The 19,299-nt window shown below is 37.5% G+C and overlaps 1 protein-coding gene across 2 annotated transcripts in view; it reads right to left on the bottom strand.

Moving 5' to 3' along the window:
• The window catches only part of st3gal8 (ST3 beta-galactoside alpha-2,3-sialyltransferase 8), a 27,158-nt gene extending 7,859 nt beyond the window's left edge, over window positions 1–19,299 (bottom strand). Inside the window, exons 1-3 of one of the 2 annotated variants that reach the window (XM_053484269.1) lie at window positions 19,190–19,283; window positions 11,357–11,536; window positions 2,628–3,428 (exon numbers count right to left, since the gene is read on the bottom strand). In XM_053484269.1, the coding sequence (XP_053340244.1) occupies window positions 2,628–2,948 (321 nt within the window). In that variant the 5' untranslated portion in view covers window positions 2,949–3,428; window positions 11,357–11,536; window positions 19,190–19,283. Of the gene's footprint in view, window positions 1–2,627; window positions 3,429–11,356; window positions 11,537–19,189 lie in introns of both variants that reach the window. The other variant, XM_053484270.1, reaches the window with a different exon arrangement.

Here is a 19,299-nt window from a genome sequence, read left to right as displayed (position 1 = left end):
CATTTCCATGAACAGTGCCTAAAACCTTAAAGCCTTTAATTACATCAAATTAAATCTTAGTCTCATGGCAGAGTAGCTTTCGCTTTTGCCTATTTTTGTGCTCTTGGATGCTGGCATGGATTTTTTATTTTTTTTACTGGTAAAATAATCAGAATTAGAAGGGAAGATATGGGAATTACTTCAGTAAACTGTTGTACCTCTGAAATAAATAATAGTAATAACAGGGACAATATAAAGTTTTCCAGATGTTTCTCTGGAGCAGTGGTGGCGTAAAAAAAAAAAAAAAAAACAGCAGCAGTATTAAAGCACCACTGAGTGCCTGAGAACCTAGAAAAACTGTCTATGGGTATTTACTGTCTCGTGATATTTTTCTTCTTCTTCAGTATTAAGGTTCCTTAACATGCTAAGTGGTTCAACTCGGATAAGGAGACAACATATTGCAGGCAATACTCTTTTTACGTTACTAAATTTACTATACTGGTTGAAAAAAAAAAAGCTTCAATTATTAGATTTTTACTTTCTCTCATACACACACATACTGTACAGACTAACTGCCATGTTTCTCTGAAAACTTTGTTAACTTTGTTAATATGACATTTTGATATTCAATTAATTTATGCTAACTTATCGTCTATACCGCTTTATGCTGTATAGAGTCGTAAGGGGCCTGTAGCCTATCCCTGGACACCTTGGGCACGAGGCGGGACAGGGTGCCAATCCACTACGGCACATGCCATGCTCATTCACACACTACAGGAATGCCAAATGGCTTAATCTGCATTTATTTTTAACTGTGGGAGGAAACCCACCAAGGCCAGGCAGAACATGCACACAGACTTCAATCGAACCTGGACCCTGGAGACGCAAGGCGGCAACGCTAACCACTAAGCCAACGTGTCTCCCTATTTTCATTAATCAATAATTAATGTTTAAAACCATTTCTTTCCATGATTTCAATTAACTAGTGCTACTACAGAAACTTAACTAGCCCTAATTAAACAACCAGCTGCAATACAACATTTCTGAATTCTATTTAAAAGAAATCAGAGCACAAGAATATGATCTATTCCTATCATCTGGAGATTGCTGGTTCGATTTCAGCTTGACTCTGTAACCTCTCGCAGGTCCTTTACGCTCTCACACATCAATAACGGCTCTACAGCCAGTCACGTGCGTCCGTGAGCTCACGCATTTGGAAGGAGCAGATAGCGCTGTACTCCAAGTGTTTTACGCCGGTGCGTGAGCGAGCAGTTTAATAAAGCAGCTGGCAGCCGTCACATTATTCTGAGGAAACACGTGAGAGCCTTAATGTGGGAACGCAGAAATGACAGGTGGGAATTGTATATGTCTATATCATTTGTCAGCCAAATAACACACTTCGTCTAACTCAGTTGTTCTCAAACATTTTCTGTCATTCCCCACTTAAGGCGGTGGCCGAATTTTCAAGCCCCACTTGTCAACAAAATGATAACGAAATCGGCCAAGTTTACTATTTATTGAAATATCAATTTCTTAACCAATACGATCAAATAACACTGAGTTCAAAACAGATAAAATACACGTACAGTTGTTATAACAGGCTTACTTTGTCACTTATCTAGAGCTTTCTTTCAAAGAAGTCGAGTGGCTTATTAACATGATTTTTGGTTGATTAGGCTGATGGTGCTGAATCACCTGCTTTTTTGTGGTCCATGTAACAAATGTATCCATTGACTTTATTACGCTCACTACATACAGTACGCTACTGACCCGGTTTGTGTCCGCGGTAATGTTAGTTTGATATTCGCATCTCCGAATTCAATAGCTGCGTAAATAAACCCGCAAATATGATACCCACATATATTTCCTCTCTATATTGTCTTTAAGCTACGTCCGCCTTATACATATATAATACCGAATGTTTCCTTATATATTGGTTCTCTGCATTTAACATGCCGACGTTAAACCGGTATTACTGCACTACGGTTCCACTTTTTTTCTGACGTTATTTTAATTTATTTGTATTAATAATTCATTTCTTTGTGTGTGATTGTTTAGTTTCGAGTGTCCGATCTTTATTGTCAATAAAGAAAAGCATGAATTAGAATAGGTACTTTCCTATTATTCTCTCCCGTTCATTGCGGCCCACCTGTCATGTCTGTATTCCCCACTAGTGGGGCGCGCCCCACACTTTGAGAACCACGGGTCTAACTTAAGGTTGTGGTAAGTTATTTACTGGTTCCGCAGACCTTCCCTCTTTATGTCGGTAGAAACGTGTCATTTGTTGTGGAGTTAAATCTCACACGGCCCGCACCACTTGTACTTGCAGTGCACTATGTAGCATGACTGATGTCGAATGCAGAAGTAGTGAATGGAAAATATTTTGTCCTGTGTGTGTGTTTATATTTAAGAAAGTATAAACACTGAAGCTAACCTAGCTAATAGTTTAATATTTCATTTGAAAAAAGTATTCTTATTTTATTTACCTGATTCATCAACACCCTTCTCACACATTTATCACATTTTTCACTGAATTGTGCACCCTTATACAAACACACACACATCCAAGTAAACAACTGATCCACTTGTGCCAGCAGACATCATATAATCACATGGTGTAATTTTTGAGAACTTAAGACTAAACTTACCAGCCACCACTGTAATGACTCCTGATCTATTTGATATTTTTTTAAACTAAGGTAAGGTTGCTGCTTAGGGTCGAAGCGCTGGTCGAACCACTTTGAGATGCCTTTATCCGTAATACAATACGTTTTGCATCTACATGAGTGATTTTGCCACATCTCAGTCTTGATTTGTGTCTGCATGTTCCTATAGGTCATGTGAGTGCTGCGAGCAGGTTCGTAAAAGTGAATCAGGAAGCTGTTCTTCTGGATGGTGTACGAGGCGATCATAAAAAACAGGATGCCGCCGAACAGTGCAGTGATACACAACTTTTTCTTTAGCAGCATGGTTGGATCAGAGTGTTTTTCAGTGCTCAGCAGGATGAGGTGTGACGTTCCCAGTGCTAGAGGGTTACTTCAGGCTTAAACATGATGAACTCAAGAACTCGCTGTTGACTGTCTACTTTAGAAATTCCACCGAGCCAGCCAGATGAGTTGCAGGGGTAGTGAACTTCAAAAATGATTGCGTAGCCTGAGAGGTAAAAAAAAAAAAAAAGGCGCAAATGGTTATTCCAGGTAGAATTTCTTTATGTTTTATTGTATTTCCATCTGCTTTTTTGGCCCAAGTGTCACAGGAAGGCCATCATAAAGTGAAGACTTGCATGGCGTCCTGAAAGTTGTTTTTGTACATTCACAGCCACAGAAATGAAAAAAAAAAAAAAGAAATCAAGGATTCTGATTCCAGATTCTCTTATTTTACCAGTGGCAGACCCCTCTTTTAAGTTAACGTCTTCATATTTCAGTCCACATGGGCCATCCGCTTCATTCCTAGAAGATGAAAGATATTTATTGTTATTATTATTTTCACAGCCTCAAACACACACACATACTGTCTGGTCTGTTACGAGTCGTTGCAGATTTTTAATATGAATCACCTTACTCGGAACGCAAAAAGATTTTGTTCAACCAGATGTAGCTTTGTTTACTGTCCACAAATCTTGTAGCCAATTCATGTGTAAAAGTGATTCCTCAGGCTCACAGAACCACTGAGTTCTTGAATATGCCTGTGTCATCAGAGAAGAAAAAAAAATCAGTAGATGTGGTAACCTGGTCATTCAGTACATTTAGGTCGTGAGCTGATCGCCACATAATGTTGTTAAGACGATACCTGACCTAGAACTGAAGCAACCCCAGATCACAACACTGCCTCCAGAGGCTTGTATAGTGGGCACTATGCATGATGGGTGCATCGGTTCATGCGCTTCCTATCTTACCCATAAACTCTGGAACAGTCATCAGAGTACTAGGATTCCTTTTTTGAGGTAACGAATAATCTAACGCGTTAGGTCCGCCATTTAAGTACTCAGTTATTTAGTTGTTTTTTTTAATGTAATACGTTATTCAGACAATTTATATAATCAGTGAGCCAGACAGCAGTCATTTCCAAACCCACAAAAACCCAAAAACCACCAAGTTGCCACTGCTCAGATGTGTAATAAATTTTTTTTTTTAAGAGTAAGTCGCTCTGGATAAGAGCGTCTGCCAAATGCCTAAATGTAAATGTAAATTCGGTTAGTGTGTATGAAAAAGAGGTTATACCTCTATCTCACCTAAACGGTTTGACTATGCGAGGACCGAGATAGGGATATTATTAGTTAACAGATTATGGGCCAAACTACGCTGAGTGATGATGGTAGAATAATTATAAAGGTCTTGACTAAAACAACACGCATGAGAAATCACAAAGGAGTTTTCATTTTCTGCAATGGAAAAGTACTCTAACTAGTTACTTTTACCATCTAAAGTAACTTCCCCCAACACTGCTCTGGAATGGGGGCAATCTCGACTCATCAGACCACCATTGCCCCAAAGTCCAGTGTTTATGCTCCCTAAAAATGTACTTGATTAGCTTCACTACAAAGTGGATACAAAGCTGTTTAGTTCAAATCCTGTGATGTATCTTCACATTATGTGTGTGGAAATGCTCTTGCTTTCACTATTTTTCCGCCTTTTTAGCTTTTTACCAAACAGTAACTTTCTGACAAACCACTACCAGACTGTGAAACTAGGCCTCCATAAGGGTTTATTATCAGTATTCGGATACTGATATTCTGCTCAAGATTGATATGAGTAGGACGAGTCATCCAGCACTGGAGCTCTTTATCTGTTGTTTTTCAGTAGTGGACTGACTGTTTGTTCGATTAGTGGATTAGTCTAATCGTTTCTTATTGCTTTCTTATTCTTATCTAATTTAGCGATAACTTTCTGGTTGGATGATTAAATCTTTTAATAATAAATAATCTTGATAATTTAAATCAATAAATAATAACCATAACTTTGCTGTTTATTAATTACAAATAAAAAAAGTATCAACAATTAATAAGTCCAGTGGCCATGTGGGGTTCACAAGCAGTGACAGAAATAAGAATGCTCAAAAAATTGCACAGTGCTTTACCTTTTCAAGAGAAAAAAAAACACAAAATAAAATCAGTAACATACTGTATACACTACCAGTCAAAAGTCAGTACACACTTTCTCCGTCAGGGGTTTTTAAATGCAGTTTACAAACCCAAAAATACTTTCGACAGGTACTGTAAAGATATACATAATATTAACCACAACCCACTTAGAAAGTCTCATGCATTTATCGCTTATTTTAATATAAAATCTATTTAGGAAGCCACCATTTCAAACAACTTTAACTCTATCTTGCTTAGTTTTAAAAGTCTATGTGCGCATAAACAAACACTCAGACTAAACCTACTCTAATACACACTTAGGGTGATGTGTGTTAGTCTCGTTGTTTTTAGGTTAGAAAGACAATTGTGTTTTGTGTGTGTGTGTGTGTTTTTGTGTGTGTGTTCGCATACTATGTGTGTGTGCATTATTGTTGGGTCCGTTTAACGAGGAGGAGGAGGAGGCGTGAAATTGTGGCTGTGTTACCATGGGAGTGTTTATGTTTGTTCTAAATAACAACATCCAGGAAGAGGAGACGGTTCTTAATGTATGTATGGGACGCAGCAGGAAAGCCGTCATGCTGCTGTGTTTGGTTATCTTGCACGAGTTTAGAGCAGTGGAATGTTGTGTTATGGCTAATTTCTGACTGTATACTTAATATTCAATAAGTTGTGGTAGATTGATACTGTTGTAAAAATTAACTGATGTCTTTCACTTTAGAATTCTGGTCTTTTTCTGATGAATTTAACTGACTGTAAAAACTGTGACTTGGTTTATTACTTCCGGAGAGATGGTGGGCGTTCCTAGTGAGTCAGTCCCAGGGCGGCACGTCTGACTCCACGTCTGACAATCAGATTTCCTGAGGGATCTTCTGATATGTAGTGCTCTATTCCATATGTGTCTGTGTCGTTCTGCCATTACGTTGGCAACCCGATAGATGGTGTTGGAATTTCTACTCCACTGTGCCGAGTCTCTTCGACACACTCGAAAACATTCACATTCAAAAGTTTATTTTGAAATGCTGCGAGGTAAACTTTGCTATATTTTCTCAAACAAACCTGCTATAAACAAGTATTTCTGCACTACTCACTGCACTTGTGAATTAGTGGTTTTTGTGTAAGCTTTCAATTGAGATAAATTTTGTTAAGCAACGACTGAAGTCCACAGATGCCGACTCTTTACTAACTTTCGCTAGCTTCAGTGCTGTTGAAAAAAGTAACACGTCATGCCTTAATGTAAATAAATTCATGATCAGAAACAAAGTAATTTACATGTATCAGTCTGAAAAGGGTTACCAAGCCATTTTTAAAGCTATGTTTACACTGTCAGTTAAATGTGACCCAATTCCGATTTTTTGCTCATATGTGATGCATATCGGATATGTTCTGTGTCCATGTAAACAGAAAAAATATTTAATATTTCGAGATCGGTTTCAGGCTTCCTTCATATGTGGAAATCATATATAAATCAGATATGTGCTAATGTGACTGTCATGTAAACAGACCTGAGGCATTGCGTTCTGTACGTCATTAAAACTGCAACTTCTTCGCGGTTTAATGGCGTAATGTTATTCTCCAGTGGAAGCGTGTGAAATGATAACCTCGCAGGTGACATGGAAAAAAGCCCCCCGCCTCGTGTTAATGCTTATTGAGGCTAAATAACATTAAGAAATCAGTATTTGGTGAATGATGCATTTGCACAGGCTGCAATTACAGCGTTTTTTTCTCCTTCTCCGCTCCAAAACTATGGTGACGTTTCGTGAACTCTGCATATATCGCAGAGCTAGCGTCAGTCATATTTCGCCTCCGTCCATCTTGTCTAGTTTGTAGCGCCAGAACCTCCCTTTAAGTATGTGCAATGTTTCAGATGGTATGGCAAGTGTAAACACTTGAATCAGATATGGGTCATAGTTGAAAGAACGTGTAAATCAGATATAGGCAACAAATCAGAATTGGGCATCGAGATCTGCAGTGTAAATGGGTCTTAAGGCTTTGTAGGGCTGCAACAACTGATCGATAAAATCGATAATTATCGATAATGAAATTCGTTGTCAACGAATGCCGTTAACGATTAGTTAGGCTCTAAGAAGACGGTAACCTGCACGCTATGCAAGACCGAGCTTTCATGGCATGTCATGCACAAACACTTAAACAGAAAACATGTTGGTGTTACGGATGGCGAAACGTCAGCAAGGTCAGTAAAAACTGTATCTCTTCATCGTGTAAAAGTTGAAGCGCTTTTAGTTTAAACTGTTTGCTAACTTCGGGACAGTCGCGCTAGATCTGTTCACGGGCTACTCGCTAGCATCACATTGCGCAATCACCTCATGAGCAATAGTGATTAGTTAAATGGCACTACTTAAGATTAGCTTAATTTACACGGTGTGAATAACAGTAGAATATTACATTTAATGATTGTTGTGGTTTTCAGCGAACGCAAATAACAATACATTTGTGACTATTAGCTTTTTGCATTTCTACAGTTTTTTTATAGTCCACTACAAAGTTAACTTGTAATTTACTGTGGTTTTACTTATGCATACATCATTTTATTATACAAAATGACATTATTTTAGCTGTTTATATCTTATCAACTGAATATATCAGTGTATTTTTTAAACTGATTTTTTTTTTTATAGTTATAAGCGAAATATCAAATTAAAGAAGCGGTTAGGTTTTATCCGATTAATCGATTTATCGAAAACATAATCGCCCAACTAATCAATTATCAAAATGATCGTTAGTTGCAGCCCTAAGGCTTTGAGACTCCAGATGACCAATGAGACCAGTAATAGCCAATATCCACAAATATGCAATCAAAATAAGTATAAACAAACAAACAAACAACCATCACTGTAGCTAGTTTAGTCATAACATTTAAATAATTTCCCCAGTTACATCTATTATTTTTGCTACACCTTAAATGTGTTTATAGCATTAAAAAAAAATTTGTTGTTATTTTATAAAACTTGATTTTTCTAAAAGAAAATCTAAAATTTAAAGTAATGTTTAAACATATGATATTTTCTCACACTTTTCAACATCACTTATATATCCTATGACATACATAAATATAATACTGTATATATATATATTGTTGAAAGTCTTATATAAATAAAATAACCCTTAATCGTACCTCTTCCTTATACACCCACGACATTAGGTAGCTAGGACTGAATGTTAGTATTGTTTTAAACATTTGACAGTAAAATATTCAGTCTGAAATGCCGAACCTAAATAAATAAAAGTCATAGTAAACAAAGCCTGTCTGCAGAGCGGCCATTCGTGGCAGGTTTGATCCATCATTCACGCATTGTTGATTAAACGCTATTGTCTCAGTAATCCTTTATACTATAGTTTATATATGCTTCCCCATGTCCGTGACCAGTACTTCTTGCAGCTCCTTAAATGTCCCTCTAGGTTACTCAGCAGCCTTTCTGATTCACTTAATGCATTTTAATGCATTTACTTGTTGTTAAAAACCTACAACAGTACATCAGATGTTTCAATGGCAGGAAAGGTGGCAACAAAATCCTAAAAAACAGTTGATAATTATTAGATTATTATTATTATTATAGTTAGTATTTTTTTTATTAAAACTGTATTTTTTCCATTTTGTTAGTATTATTATTATTATTATAGTTGGTATTATTATTTATAAAACTGTGTATTTCTAATATAAAATGGTATGATGCTAATTGCCCTAGCATGTGGAATTTGTAATGTTATGTTAGCATAAATATCAAAAATATGCTAGCTAATATTATGCTAATGTTAAATGCACTTAGTTTTATTTTTATCACTTGCAATGATATTAATTATGTGGGTTAAGACTAAAAGCTTAACAACCTTTAACGGCTTTATTTCAGTTATACGGTGCTGACTTCAGTAAACATCCAGAGCTAAGAGGGCTCCTGGCTGGGTGGTTACTGACTCAAGATTCAATACTTTTATTTGTCACATACATGGTTGTAGAAGTACAACAGTAGTGTAATGCAATGCAACAAAGATAAAAAAAAAATAGAAAAAAGACTAAAGAGTAAGTATGCATGCTTGTACAAAATAAAAAAAAGACATAGGATACAAGGATATAAATTATATACAATATAATATAAATATAAAATTATAAAGAGTTTTGTTGTAAAGGCGTCTGTCAAAATAACCTTACTTGCTAGCAAGAAGAGAATAGTGTAAAGTGCAAGGAATAATGGAATTATAAAATACTAGGGATGCACCGAAATGAAAACTCTGGGCCGAAAACGAAACCGAAATTTTTGGATGCACTTGGCCGAAAACCGATACCGAAACCGAAAATGGCTTCATTAAAAAACATGTTTAAAATATTTTCTTTTTGTTTGTATTAAAAAAATGTTGCATATTGCAACTTTGCTGTCCTCATCTGAAACTTTGAAGTGCATCCAAACCGCCGACATACTCCGTGTTTGATGCGTAATGACAGCGCGAACGAGAAGGGAGGATGGGAGAGGCGTGGCGATAATTTCGGCTTTTATTTTCGGCGCTTTCTTACGTTTCGGCCGAAACCGATAATGCTATTTCGGCCGAAAATTTTCGGCGGCCGAAATTTCGGTGCATCCCTATAAAATACATTACTTAAACTTTACTAACCTCATATTTTATTGGATTAAATAAGAAAAAAAGAAAACTGGCAGAACAGATTGTCCAAAATAATTTTTGGCATTTATATACTGTATATAATCCGTCAGCTGCCCAGATTTCTAATTTTCCTTACTGAAAGTCTAAATTCCTCCTTTTTTCCCCTCTCCATATGAGCTCTAGTTTTGGCACTGACCTCTAAATGGTTTTCATTTTAAATTGCTGCTCTAGTAAAGGTTCAGTTAAGGTTAACACTGATGTTGATAACATGCTATTACGATTTGATTTGTTTAAAGTCAAAGGATGATACTGTTATCATAGTCCTGATGAATGCAAGTTTGACAATGGCTTGACGATAGCCTCGTCCTTCTTTTTTTCACCAATAGCACAAAATAATTTATTACTGAAACAAACAGTGAAACAAAGTGTTTTTATAAAAATGACAAGTCCAGTCTGAAAAAAATAAATAAACAGAAGAATGTCTGGTTTCTATTGGCCTTGGGGAGGAAAGACCAGTGCTAGTCACTTCCTGTATGTGATGACAATATCTTGTATTGTTGAAATATCTGACTATGGCTAGGGGGGGAACAACCCGGCTAAAAATAATCCCAAACTTGCGTCAAAATGTGTTATCGCCTAATGAAACTTAAACATTTTTAAAAAATTGTTTGGCACAAAACAAAACAGTATAGCTTATTTCTCAAAGAATGCCATACTCACAATAACTGACAATAACGCATATTTGCTAATAACATCCATGGTATGAAGCTGATGCTCTTGAGCTCAGAACGGAGCTTTAATCAAGACAGAACAAATCATTCCATGAATTTATCAGCATTCAAACACATCAGTTTCGTGTCTTAATCAGCACCCTGGTAATGTTTTACGACAATTGTGTATATGATCTTACTCCGTCGGACCAAGTAACATTCATGCATCCCTTTCAACACGGCACTAGTCTTAACTCCACACACACACACACTGATGCAATGTTATGCAAATGTAGATATCCTATGTTTGACAAGGGCTAGCTCAAAATGCCAACTTATTTTGGAACAAAAAACTTGCTGCGTTCTGTTACACTGAAAATTATCACAACAGTGACACAAATACAATCAGCAGAAATCAGCAAAGGAATGGCTTCAGAAGAAGATTAACAAAAGTTTTGAATTGCCCAATCAGAGCCCAGATATCAATCCTATCAATCCTTACATAGTGCTGTGTATTAGAGCAGTTTTGCAATGATGGATTAAAATAAAACTGCAAAAGCAAGTTAACAGACTCTTACCTAAAAGTCTGAGTGCTATATTAAAAGTAAAAGCATTTCAACCAAGTATTTTTGTGTGAACACTTTTGCAATCAGGTTATTATATGTTTTTTACCCCTAAACTGTTTCTATTTATTTAGGGATACAGTTAACCTAAAATGTTATACCAGTATGTCATGTGAAGCTGCTTCGTGACCATGTCCATTGTTAAAAGTGCTACATAAATAAAGCTGATAATCGCTTTATTTTATCAAACGTTTCAGAGGTTTCCAGTCAACTAATGTCGAGCAGCAATAAGTCAAAGCATTATGTAAGCCCATTGGACTGTGGATGAAATATATTTAAGAGTATAGCTGCATTTATTTTGAGGTCAGCGTACCACTGAAGCAGTGCCAGGGGATGTTAAAAGGGCTACTCACCAGTTTGGCCTTCCCTTGGGGAGCTTATATGTAGCAGACTAGAACGGGCCACTATTTTGCGGGGTCATCTGACACTCAGCTGACTGGTAGGGAGAGCCGCTGCAGCTACAGTCTGGCAATAGTAGAAGCCACCCAGTCAGCAAAGCAGCAGGCAGGAAGCCCTCCTCCCTAGTCATCATTCTTAAGAAATAAACACTTTAACTACCAGGCCTTAGAAAGGAAAAAAAGGGAATGAAGCTGAACACTTCTCAAAAGAGGACTGATAATTTTTTTCTAAAAAGATGAGTAAAAAGTGATTGCAGATGTTTGATATGAATCAACTTACACAGCCTGCTCCAAAGACTAGTCAACACCTCTAATATTACAATTTGGTGGCTAGTTCATGTCTGAAAATGATTCCTCGTGCTGCCAAAAACATTATTTCACAATCTAAGTCCTGGAATGTTAGAGCCAACAGGGAAGGGAAAAAAATCACTGATGTGATAACCTGGTCATCATGACATTATGGTCAGACTTCATTTTATTGCCACATAATGTTGCTCAGCCTAGACCTGACCAACTGAAGCAACCCCACATTATACAGTAACATTTCCTCCAGAGGCTTGTACAGTACAGATTTAAATTTGGTAGAAGAACTTTCAGTGGATTCATGAGAACCTTAATAAACTTGTGAACAACAATAGCATTGTGTTCCCTTTCATTACTGACAACACAAAAACTTTTGCAACTTAGTGAACCATCGTTTTCACTACCACCCCTGTAGTAAACCACGAAAGGATGCAGAATCACCTGGGATGTATCCCAATGAAAACCTTGAACAGCATCCTGACAAATAAAAAATAACATTCGGCAAAATCCATGAGGATAACAGCCTCCTTTCCAATGGGAAGTTTCTTTTTCAGTTCTTTCAAATAAGCAGCTTGGGCCTTGGCTGTATAGTGATGAGCTGTGCAGGGGTTACATTTTTCACAAAGTCTTATAATGAAATCCACTGCTTAAACGGAACAGTGTCATCTGGGTCCAAATCAGCATTTTCAAATATACCATCAAGATTAGGGCTGGGCCAGATTATACCTTCCACGATAATACCGGTACAATGTTAGGCAATGATAAGAAAATGAAATATCGCGATAGAATATGGGTAAAACACGCATGTGCAGTGCCTTTGTTTCCAAACGCTTATGGCGGAAAAAGCTTGGCGGCGGCGGAGAATAAGAAAGGGGAAAGCGGATCGTTGAATGAAACAGATGAACCAGAATTGGTTTGTAAAAATGGTGCAACTTCAGTGGTGTGGAATTTGCATTTGCACTGTTAAAATTTTATATAGCTTTAATGCACATACAAACAGCTGCTTTGTCTCGTGTCAATCATATCGTCAGTTATATCATTATCGCAAATTTTCAAATATATATCGTGATAAATATTTTTGGCCATATTGCCCTGCCCTAATCAAGATAATCAGATAGTTTTAATTTAGGGGGGCACTGCTCACACCTGTGCAACATATAGTCACGAGAATCCAAAGAACAGACGAGCTTTGCCATCAAGTCTTTGTAATCGGATTGTGATTAAGATAATAAACTACATTGGAAAGCTTCAGTTAATAAATTAACATAAATGAAACACACTCACCTGCTTTTGTTTTTCTGCACTTAATTAGCACCAAGAAAAAGATGATGCAATCACCAAGTTCCTTGATAGCGAGGTCACTCATGGAGTTGAGATAATTCAACTTTCTGATCAGTATGAACCTGAATGGTTCAGTTACAGGATACTGTTTGACAGTGATACATGTATCTTACATGTACCACCATAAAATGACACATTTACTGGTAGATAAGGCCTATTGTGTAGATCCATGTACATTCTCTGTATATAAAATGTGTATTAAATCGTAAAACATTTGCAAAACCTGGACAATTAATTTTTGATGATTTCTATAAAACAGGGCATAACACACCTCTGGTTTTTATTTATTTTCAAGATAAGGTGATGTGAACTAACCCCTATTTTTTATTTTTTTTATTTTGAGTAACATATATACATGCAGACCTTGGGTTCTGAGGGGTCGAAAAGGGGTACCCCAAAAAAATGTTTTTTCAGAAATATCTCCATAACCACAGCAGATAGCCAAATTGCGATTGCAGAATCTGAATCTACATAAAAACTTACATAAATACACCCAGTTTCATCTCCATATGACATATAGCAAGTGAGTTATCAAGGAAAAGAGGATTTCAAAAAGGGGCGTGGCATGTCTTAAAGCACTTTGAGGCCAAAAATTAAGATGGCTGCCATTTTTTAACGAGTGGGAGTTGGGACAAAAAAATTGGGGGGTTTTATTTTCATGGCAATATCAACAATTGGTGAAAAAATCAGCAAAATCTGAGAGGTGATGGTGGAAAATTTCTCTTTCATTGGTTGATTTGAGATGGAATTACTCTAAAATAAATACTGCCAGACTGTGAAACTAGGTCTCCCTCTCAACTCTATCCTTACACTCAGCCCTGGCACCCCACAGGGTCATGTGTTAAGCCCGCTTTTTTATTACATCTACATCATGACTTTTCTTTCACTCATCCCACCAACATCATCATCAAGGTTGCCAATGACATGGCTGTGGTTGGCCTCATCTAGGCTTACAGAAACGAAGTCCGAAGACTAGACAATGACTAGACTGAGTCAATCTTGTCCCAAACCAAGTAACATATTATACACTTACATATTATACACATCGCATGTCACCGATGATCTCTCTTGGAAGAAGAACACCACAACACTGGTCAACAAGAGGAAGCACCCTCGCTTCATTAAGAGCGTGCTGATGTATTATATTACCGCATAGTACGCCAGCTGCTTAGCAGCGGACAGGAAAGCCCTTCAGTGTTTTTTTTTTACCTCCTCCTCCAGGAAAAAAAAAAAAAATCACTGGCTGCTCACTGTCCTCCCTGGAAGAATTATTCAGCTCTCACTACAACAGTAGGGCAACCAATACAGTGATAGGCCCATCCCACCCTGGACCCCATCTGTTTGACCTGCTGCCCTGTGGCAGACGCTTCAGGTCCATCAAATTACAGACAAACAGATTTAAAAAACAACTTCTACCCCAAAGCCATACGACAGCTGACTACTAGCAAACATTGACACTAATTGTTAGGAACCATCTGCACTACACCCTCACACACATATAGTTTACTACTAGCTACACTTTTCAACAAATGTTTAATATTTTTACATTTAGACATTTGGCAGACAATATTTCAGCTGATTCTTTAACACTCTAATTTTATTCTGTTTAAGTGATATTTTCAAAGTGATCGCCAATTATGATTTTAACCACCACATTTCCCCTGCAAATCCGATGGTTCATCACTATTCTTCTAGGCTAATTACTGCATTCAACAGTTCGTTTTTTTTTTAATGAAGAGCTGGCACACAAACAAAAAAAACGGAAATAAATCTAAGAAATATCGTTGGTCTCTGAACAGTAAAAAAATTCAGGTTTCTCTACTGCTAAAACTGTACAATAACACTTGGTTGATTGTGGTGCCAGTTCACACAGTCATCCAGCTTTTAGACTTGGCAACCATTCACAGCTTCATTAGCATACCAATATGACACAAAGGAGCAAGTGAAATAGGAGCCTTTAATGTCTCCTAATAATGAAACTAGAGGCCCTGGAGCATTTGAAAAACTATGCAGATGGGATTGTACATTGCGACGTGCCCTTTAATTAGCAGGAATCTCCTCATACAACCTCTTTATTAAACAGGCAGGGGAAAAAAAACCTTGGCTCTCTACCAAGGTTATGCAACAAACACATTCTTAAAGCACCCCAGCCACTCGAAACCAACAGCTGGCACCTTTAAGGGCCTGATTCAAAATCACAAATTTTTTAAAGAGTTTCACAAAAAGTCTATGAAAGGTCACAACTAATTAAAGGTTTTGTTTGTGATTTTACAAACTTAAATCAACAACGCCAAAACCATCTTATCTGTAAATGATTTAAGGATCATTTTATACCAGGTACCGTCTAGCTGCAGAACCCACAGAACGAGCTTGCTAACTATGCTGCAGTGACATAGCTGTTACTGTGAATGAAAAGCTACTAACAGCTAACAGCTACTGCTCACCTAAACTAATCTGTTATGATATACAAGTCATGACATCTTATTGGTGACTCACATAGGCTAGTTTATTAGCAGGTAACTAACCTGCTAGTAATTTGCAATAGCTGAAGTACCTGAGGGTGTGTCCAACTGGTATATGATGGAAACACTGGTATACTTTTTAAGGCTAAAGGGAATGCGTTATATATTAAAATAGCATTTTTGTTTCTAAGTGAACAAATGACAGTAATGAATAAACGTTCAATCGGCATGCCTGCAATTATCATTTTAGCCACTATTCAGTTAGCTGTTAGCATGACACCATTGGATGTTGTATACAGGTTATCCATGCTGATCGTCAGTACCGAAGAAATTATTAATGATAATAATAATAATACTTAATTTATTGTTTTAAAGAAGAGATAATGTAATACCACATACACACAGATAATAAACAGTATACTATATATTTATAAATATGTAAATTTAACCCCAGCCAGATTACAACTATTCGACTGTTGGGCAAAGTCCTTAGCACTGAACTACTCTCGGGTGCTAGACACACTTATTTTCAGCTTTACTTTAAATTAGGCCAAAAAAAAAAAAAAGTAAAGAAAAATCCCCTTGAGCTTAAACTGCCAGAGCAACATGGCCCTACAACCACACCTTAACACTTATTTTTAAACAATTGCAATGTGTTCATCTCCAAACTCAATTAGGCAATCCCTATTCATTATATTTTAAAAATTTTTACAATGATGTGTGGCAAATATTTATAGGTGGAAACACAATTTTCAAATCAGTACCAACTTCACATTCTGTTTAAAACCCTTAAAACTCAAGTGGCAAAGGTCTGTGCCGGCAACACAGCATGGGTCAATGACGATTAAAAATATATACAGTGGAACCTCGGATTACGAGCTTAATTCGTTCCGGAAGTGGGCTCGTATTCCAAAACACTCTTAAACCAAATTTAATTTTCCCATAGGAAATAATGGAAACTTAAATTATTCGTTTTACAGCCCAAAAAAATAAATACATAAATATAATTAATACAAAATATAAAGTAAAAATAAAACAAATTTACCTGTACTTTACCTTAAAAAAATGTAAAATTAAACCCCGACAGATAAGGGTTTTCGTTTGTGCATGCAGAGTGTATGTGTGTAAAATGTGCGCGCGCGCGCACGCACACACACACACACACACACACACACATTAACGGATAGACCGTTTTTAAAACCATTTAAAAATTAGCAAGGAACATTCCTAGTCACACTCACGTGAGCGCATACTAACAGGATCACTGCTGTAAGTAAAACAACAACAACAAAAAACAAATTAAACAGCTCCTCACCTTTGAAAACAATCGCGACAGAGAGGAGTTTGTGTGTTTATTTGGCAACCTGAGAGGAGGGGGGATGAAGGGGGGCTCGCTCGCGTTTACAGCCCCCTTCTCTCAGGTTGCCAAACAAACACACAAACTCTCTGCCTTACACAGACACAAACACGCGCACTCAAAAACACTGCAAGCACTAAGACCCAGCAGGGGAGACGATAGGTCTCGGCTTTACAGCTCCCCTTCTCTCAGGTTGCCAAATAAACACACAAACTCTTCTCTGTCGCGACTGTTTTCAAAGGTGAGGAGCTGTTTAATTTTTGTTGTTGTTGTTGTTGTTGTTTTACTTTACAGTAGTAATCCCGTTAGTATGCACTCACGCGAGTGTGACTAGCGATTTTCCTTGCTAATTTTTAAACGGTTTTAAAAACGGTCTCTCCGTTAATGTGTGTGTGTGTGTGTGCGCGCGCACCGTATTCACCCAGCAGGAGAGACGATTACCTACAATTCTGCTGCAAGAGAGAGAAAAACCGTTGGCTCACTTGTGATGACGTAACGCTCGTTGTTAAAACAAGAAGCGCATGCGTGAAACATGATACTCGGTGCTCGTTAACTAAGACAATGCTCGTTTTTCAAGTAAAAAATTATTAAAAATTGTTGCTCGTCTTGCAAAACACTCGTAAACCACGTTACTCGTAATCCGAGGTTCCACTGTATGTGCTTATATAGACGTCCTGCTGGTGTGTATTAACTGGGAGCCTTCAGAAGTCAAACTGTGCATTTGAGTTTTCAGTCAGGTAGAAAGAAAGTTATCATTACTTTTAAACCGTGTAAATTTTATCAGACCGGAAAATATAGTCACAAAAATTGTCGCAAAAATACAGAACTCTCGAAATGAGCATATTATTATTCATAGAAACAATCATAAAAACAGTGCTAATTGCTATTTCTTTGCCAATGTGACCCATTTAAAAGTTTTTTTGCTGTCAGGTTTATATAGATGGTTAAAATTTAACAAAATTCAGTTCATCGTATTGCCTTGGTTGTGCTGAAAATGGATACGTCACTCTGTACTGCACAATCCTAAACCCTATAAAATAAAATAAAAAATAACAGCAAAACAAAAAATGTCTAAAATGCTCTGGGTTATAAGAGCTATGAAAATCAGCATTTAAATGTTATAATTAGTCCACACATTTAGCTTGTTTGTCTCAGAAAAGTTTAAAGTTGGAGGAGCTGGGGTGAATTTCAATTTGTGCATGGTGAAAAGAACTGTAACGTAGACAAAAGCTCAAAGAGTGGGGGTTGTGGAGAACCGCTCACAGACTCGTACTTCTGGGGCCAAATTCTGACATAAAACTTTAAATATAAAAAAAAAAAAATCTGGAAAAGAAGACGAACATAAACATGAGCCTGCCCTAACAGCTCAGAGCTCAAACATCTTGGGGGGATTTAAAGTAGCTGGCCCCCACCGCTGCCCTCTTTCCTCTTTTCAAAGTCTCTTACACTGAAGTTCACTCTGAAGTGTATTAAGCACTGAGCAGGCATAGCTACTCAAAGTAACTTTCAAACACACTAACTTGATAAACTTGCACATAAGTCTTATCCATTTTTTTTACCCTCTACAGTTGGGCTGTAATGACGATGACATCCACTGCAGTCTGTTTCTTATTATAGGCCACCCCATTCCCCATACCCCCACTCCCCACAAATACCCCTGTCTGTATGGTGTGGGGGCTGAAAAAAAAAGGTTGTCTGTATTTTCAAATTACACACTGCAATCTTGTCATTTTAACAGGGAGCACTGATCCAGCAAACCGTGCATGCAGCATGCAACCAACGAATAAGTTTTAAACTAGTTTCAGCATATGTGTGTGTGTGTGTGTGTGAGAGAGATAGAGAGAAAGAGAGAAAGTGAGACCAGGGAAAACTACTCGAGCATTAAGTTTAGTTTAAGAGATCTCAAACTACCTGTGCTGTGTGCGTGCGGTAGTTACAACTTTGCCCCATAACAACTTTTTAAAAACTTTCCACTCGTGTCGTTACACGTTAGTTCGTGTGTTTGTCAATCAGAGCACGTCTAAAAGAGTAACGGCGACGCTTCTAGAAACTCCTCCATCTTCTGTAACGAGCTGCACACACACACACACACACACCGGACATGTTTCCCTAACGAGCGGTGCGCTGGTTGCTATGTAAGAGATATTTATTACAAAATGTGTACAGAAAGCACACGAGTTGGCGTGTGTGTGTGTGTGTGTGTGTGGAAGGTGAAAGAAACTCCGCAGAACCGACACTTCCCCCCGGCATCGTCTCGACACAACTTTAGTACCAATTCAAAAAGACTAATAATATAATACAACTAAGGTATATTGTGTGACTTACCCCACGGCTCGTCAGCATGTCACACCGACCCCTCTGTGTGTGTGTGTGTGTGTGTATCCCAACATGCTCGTGGTTCGGAAAGAAGTCGTTTTTATCACCGCCGCCCCGAA

This window comes from Clarias gariepinus, chromosome 23 (assembly GCF_024256425.1).
Source record: "Clarias gariepinus isolate MV-2021 ecotype Netherlands chromosome 23, CGAR_prim_01v2, whole genome shotgun sequence".
In the NCBI taxonomy this organism is placed as follows: Eukaryota; Metazoa; Chordata; class Actinopteri; order Siluriformes; family Clariidae; genus Clarias; species Clarias gariepinus.
Note: the sequence above shows the minus strand (reverse complement) of the source record. Positions and strands in the feature narration are given on the sequence as shown.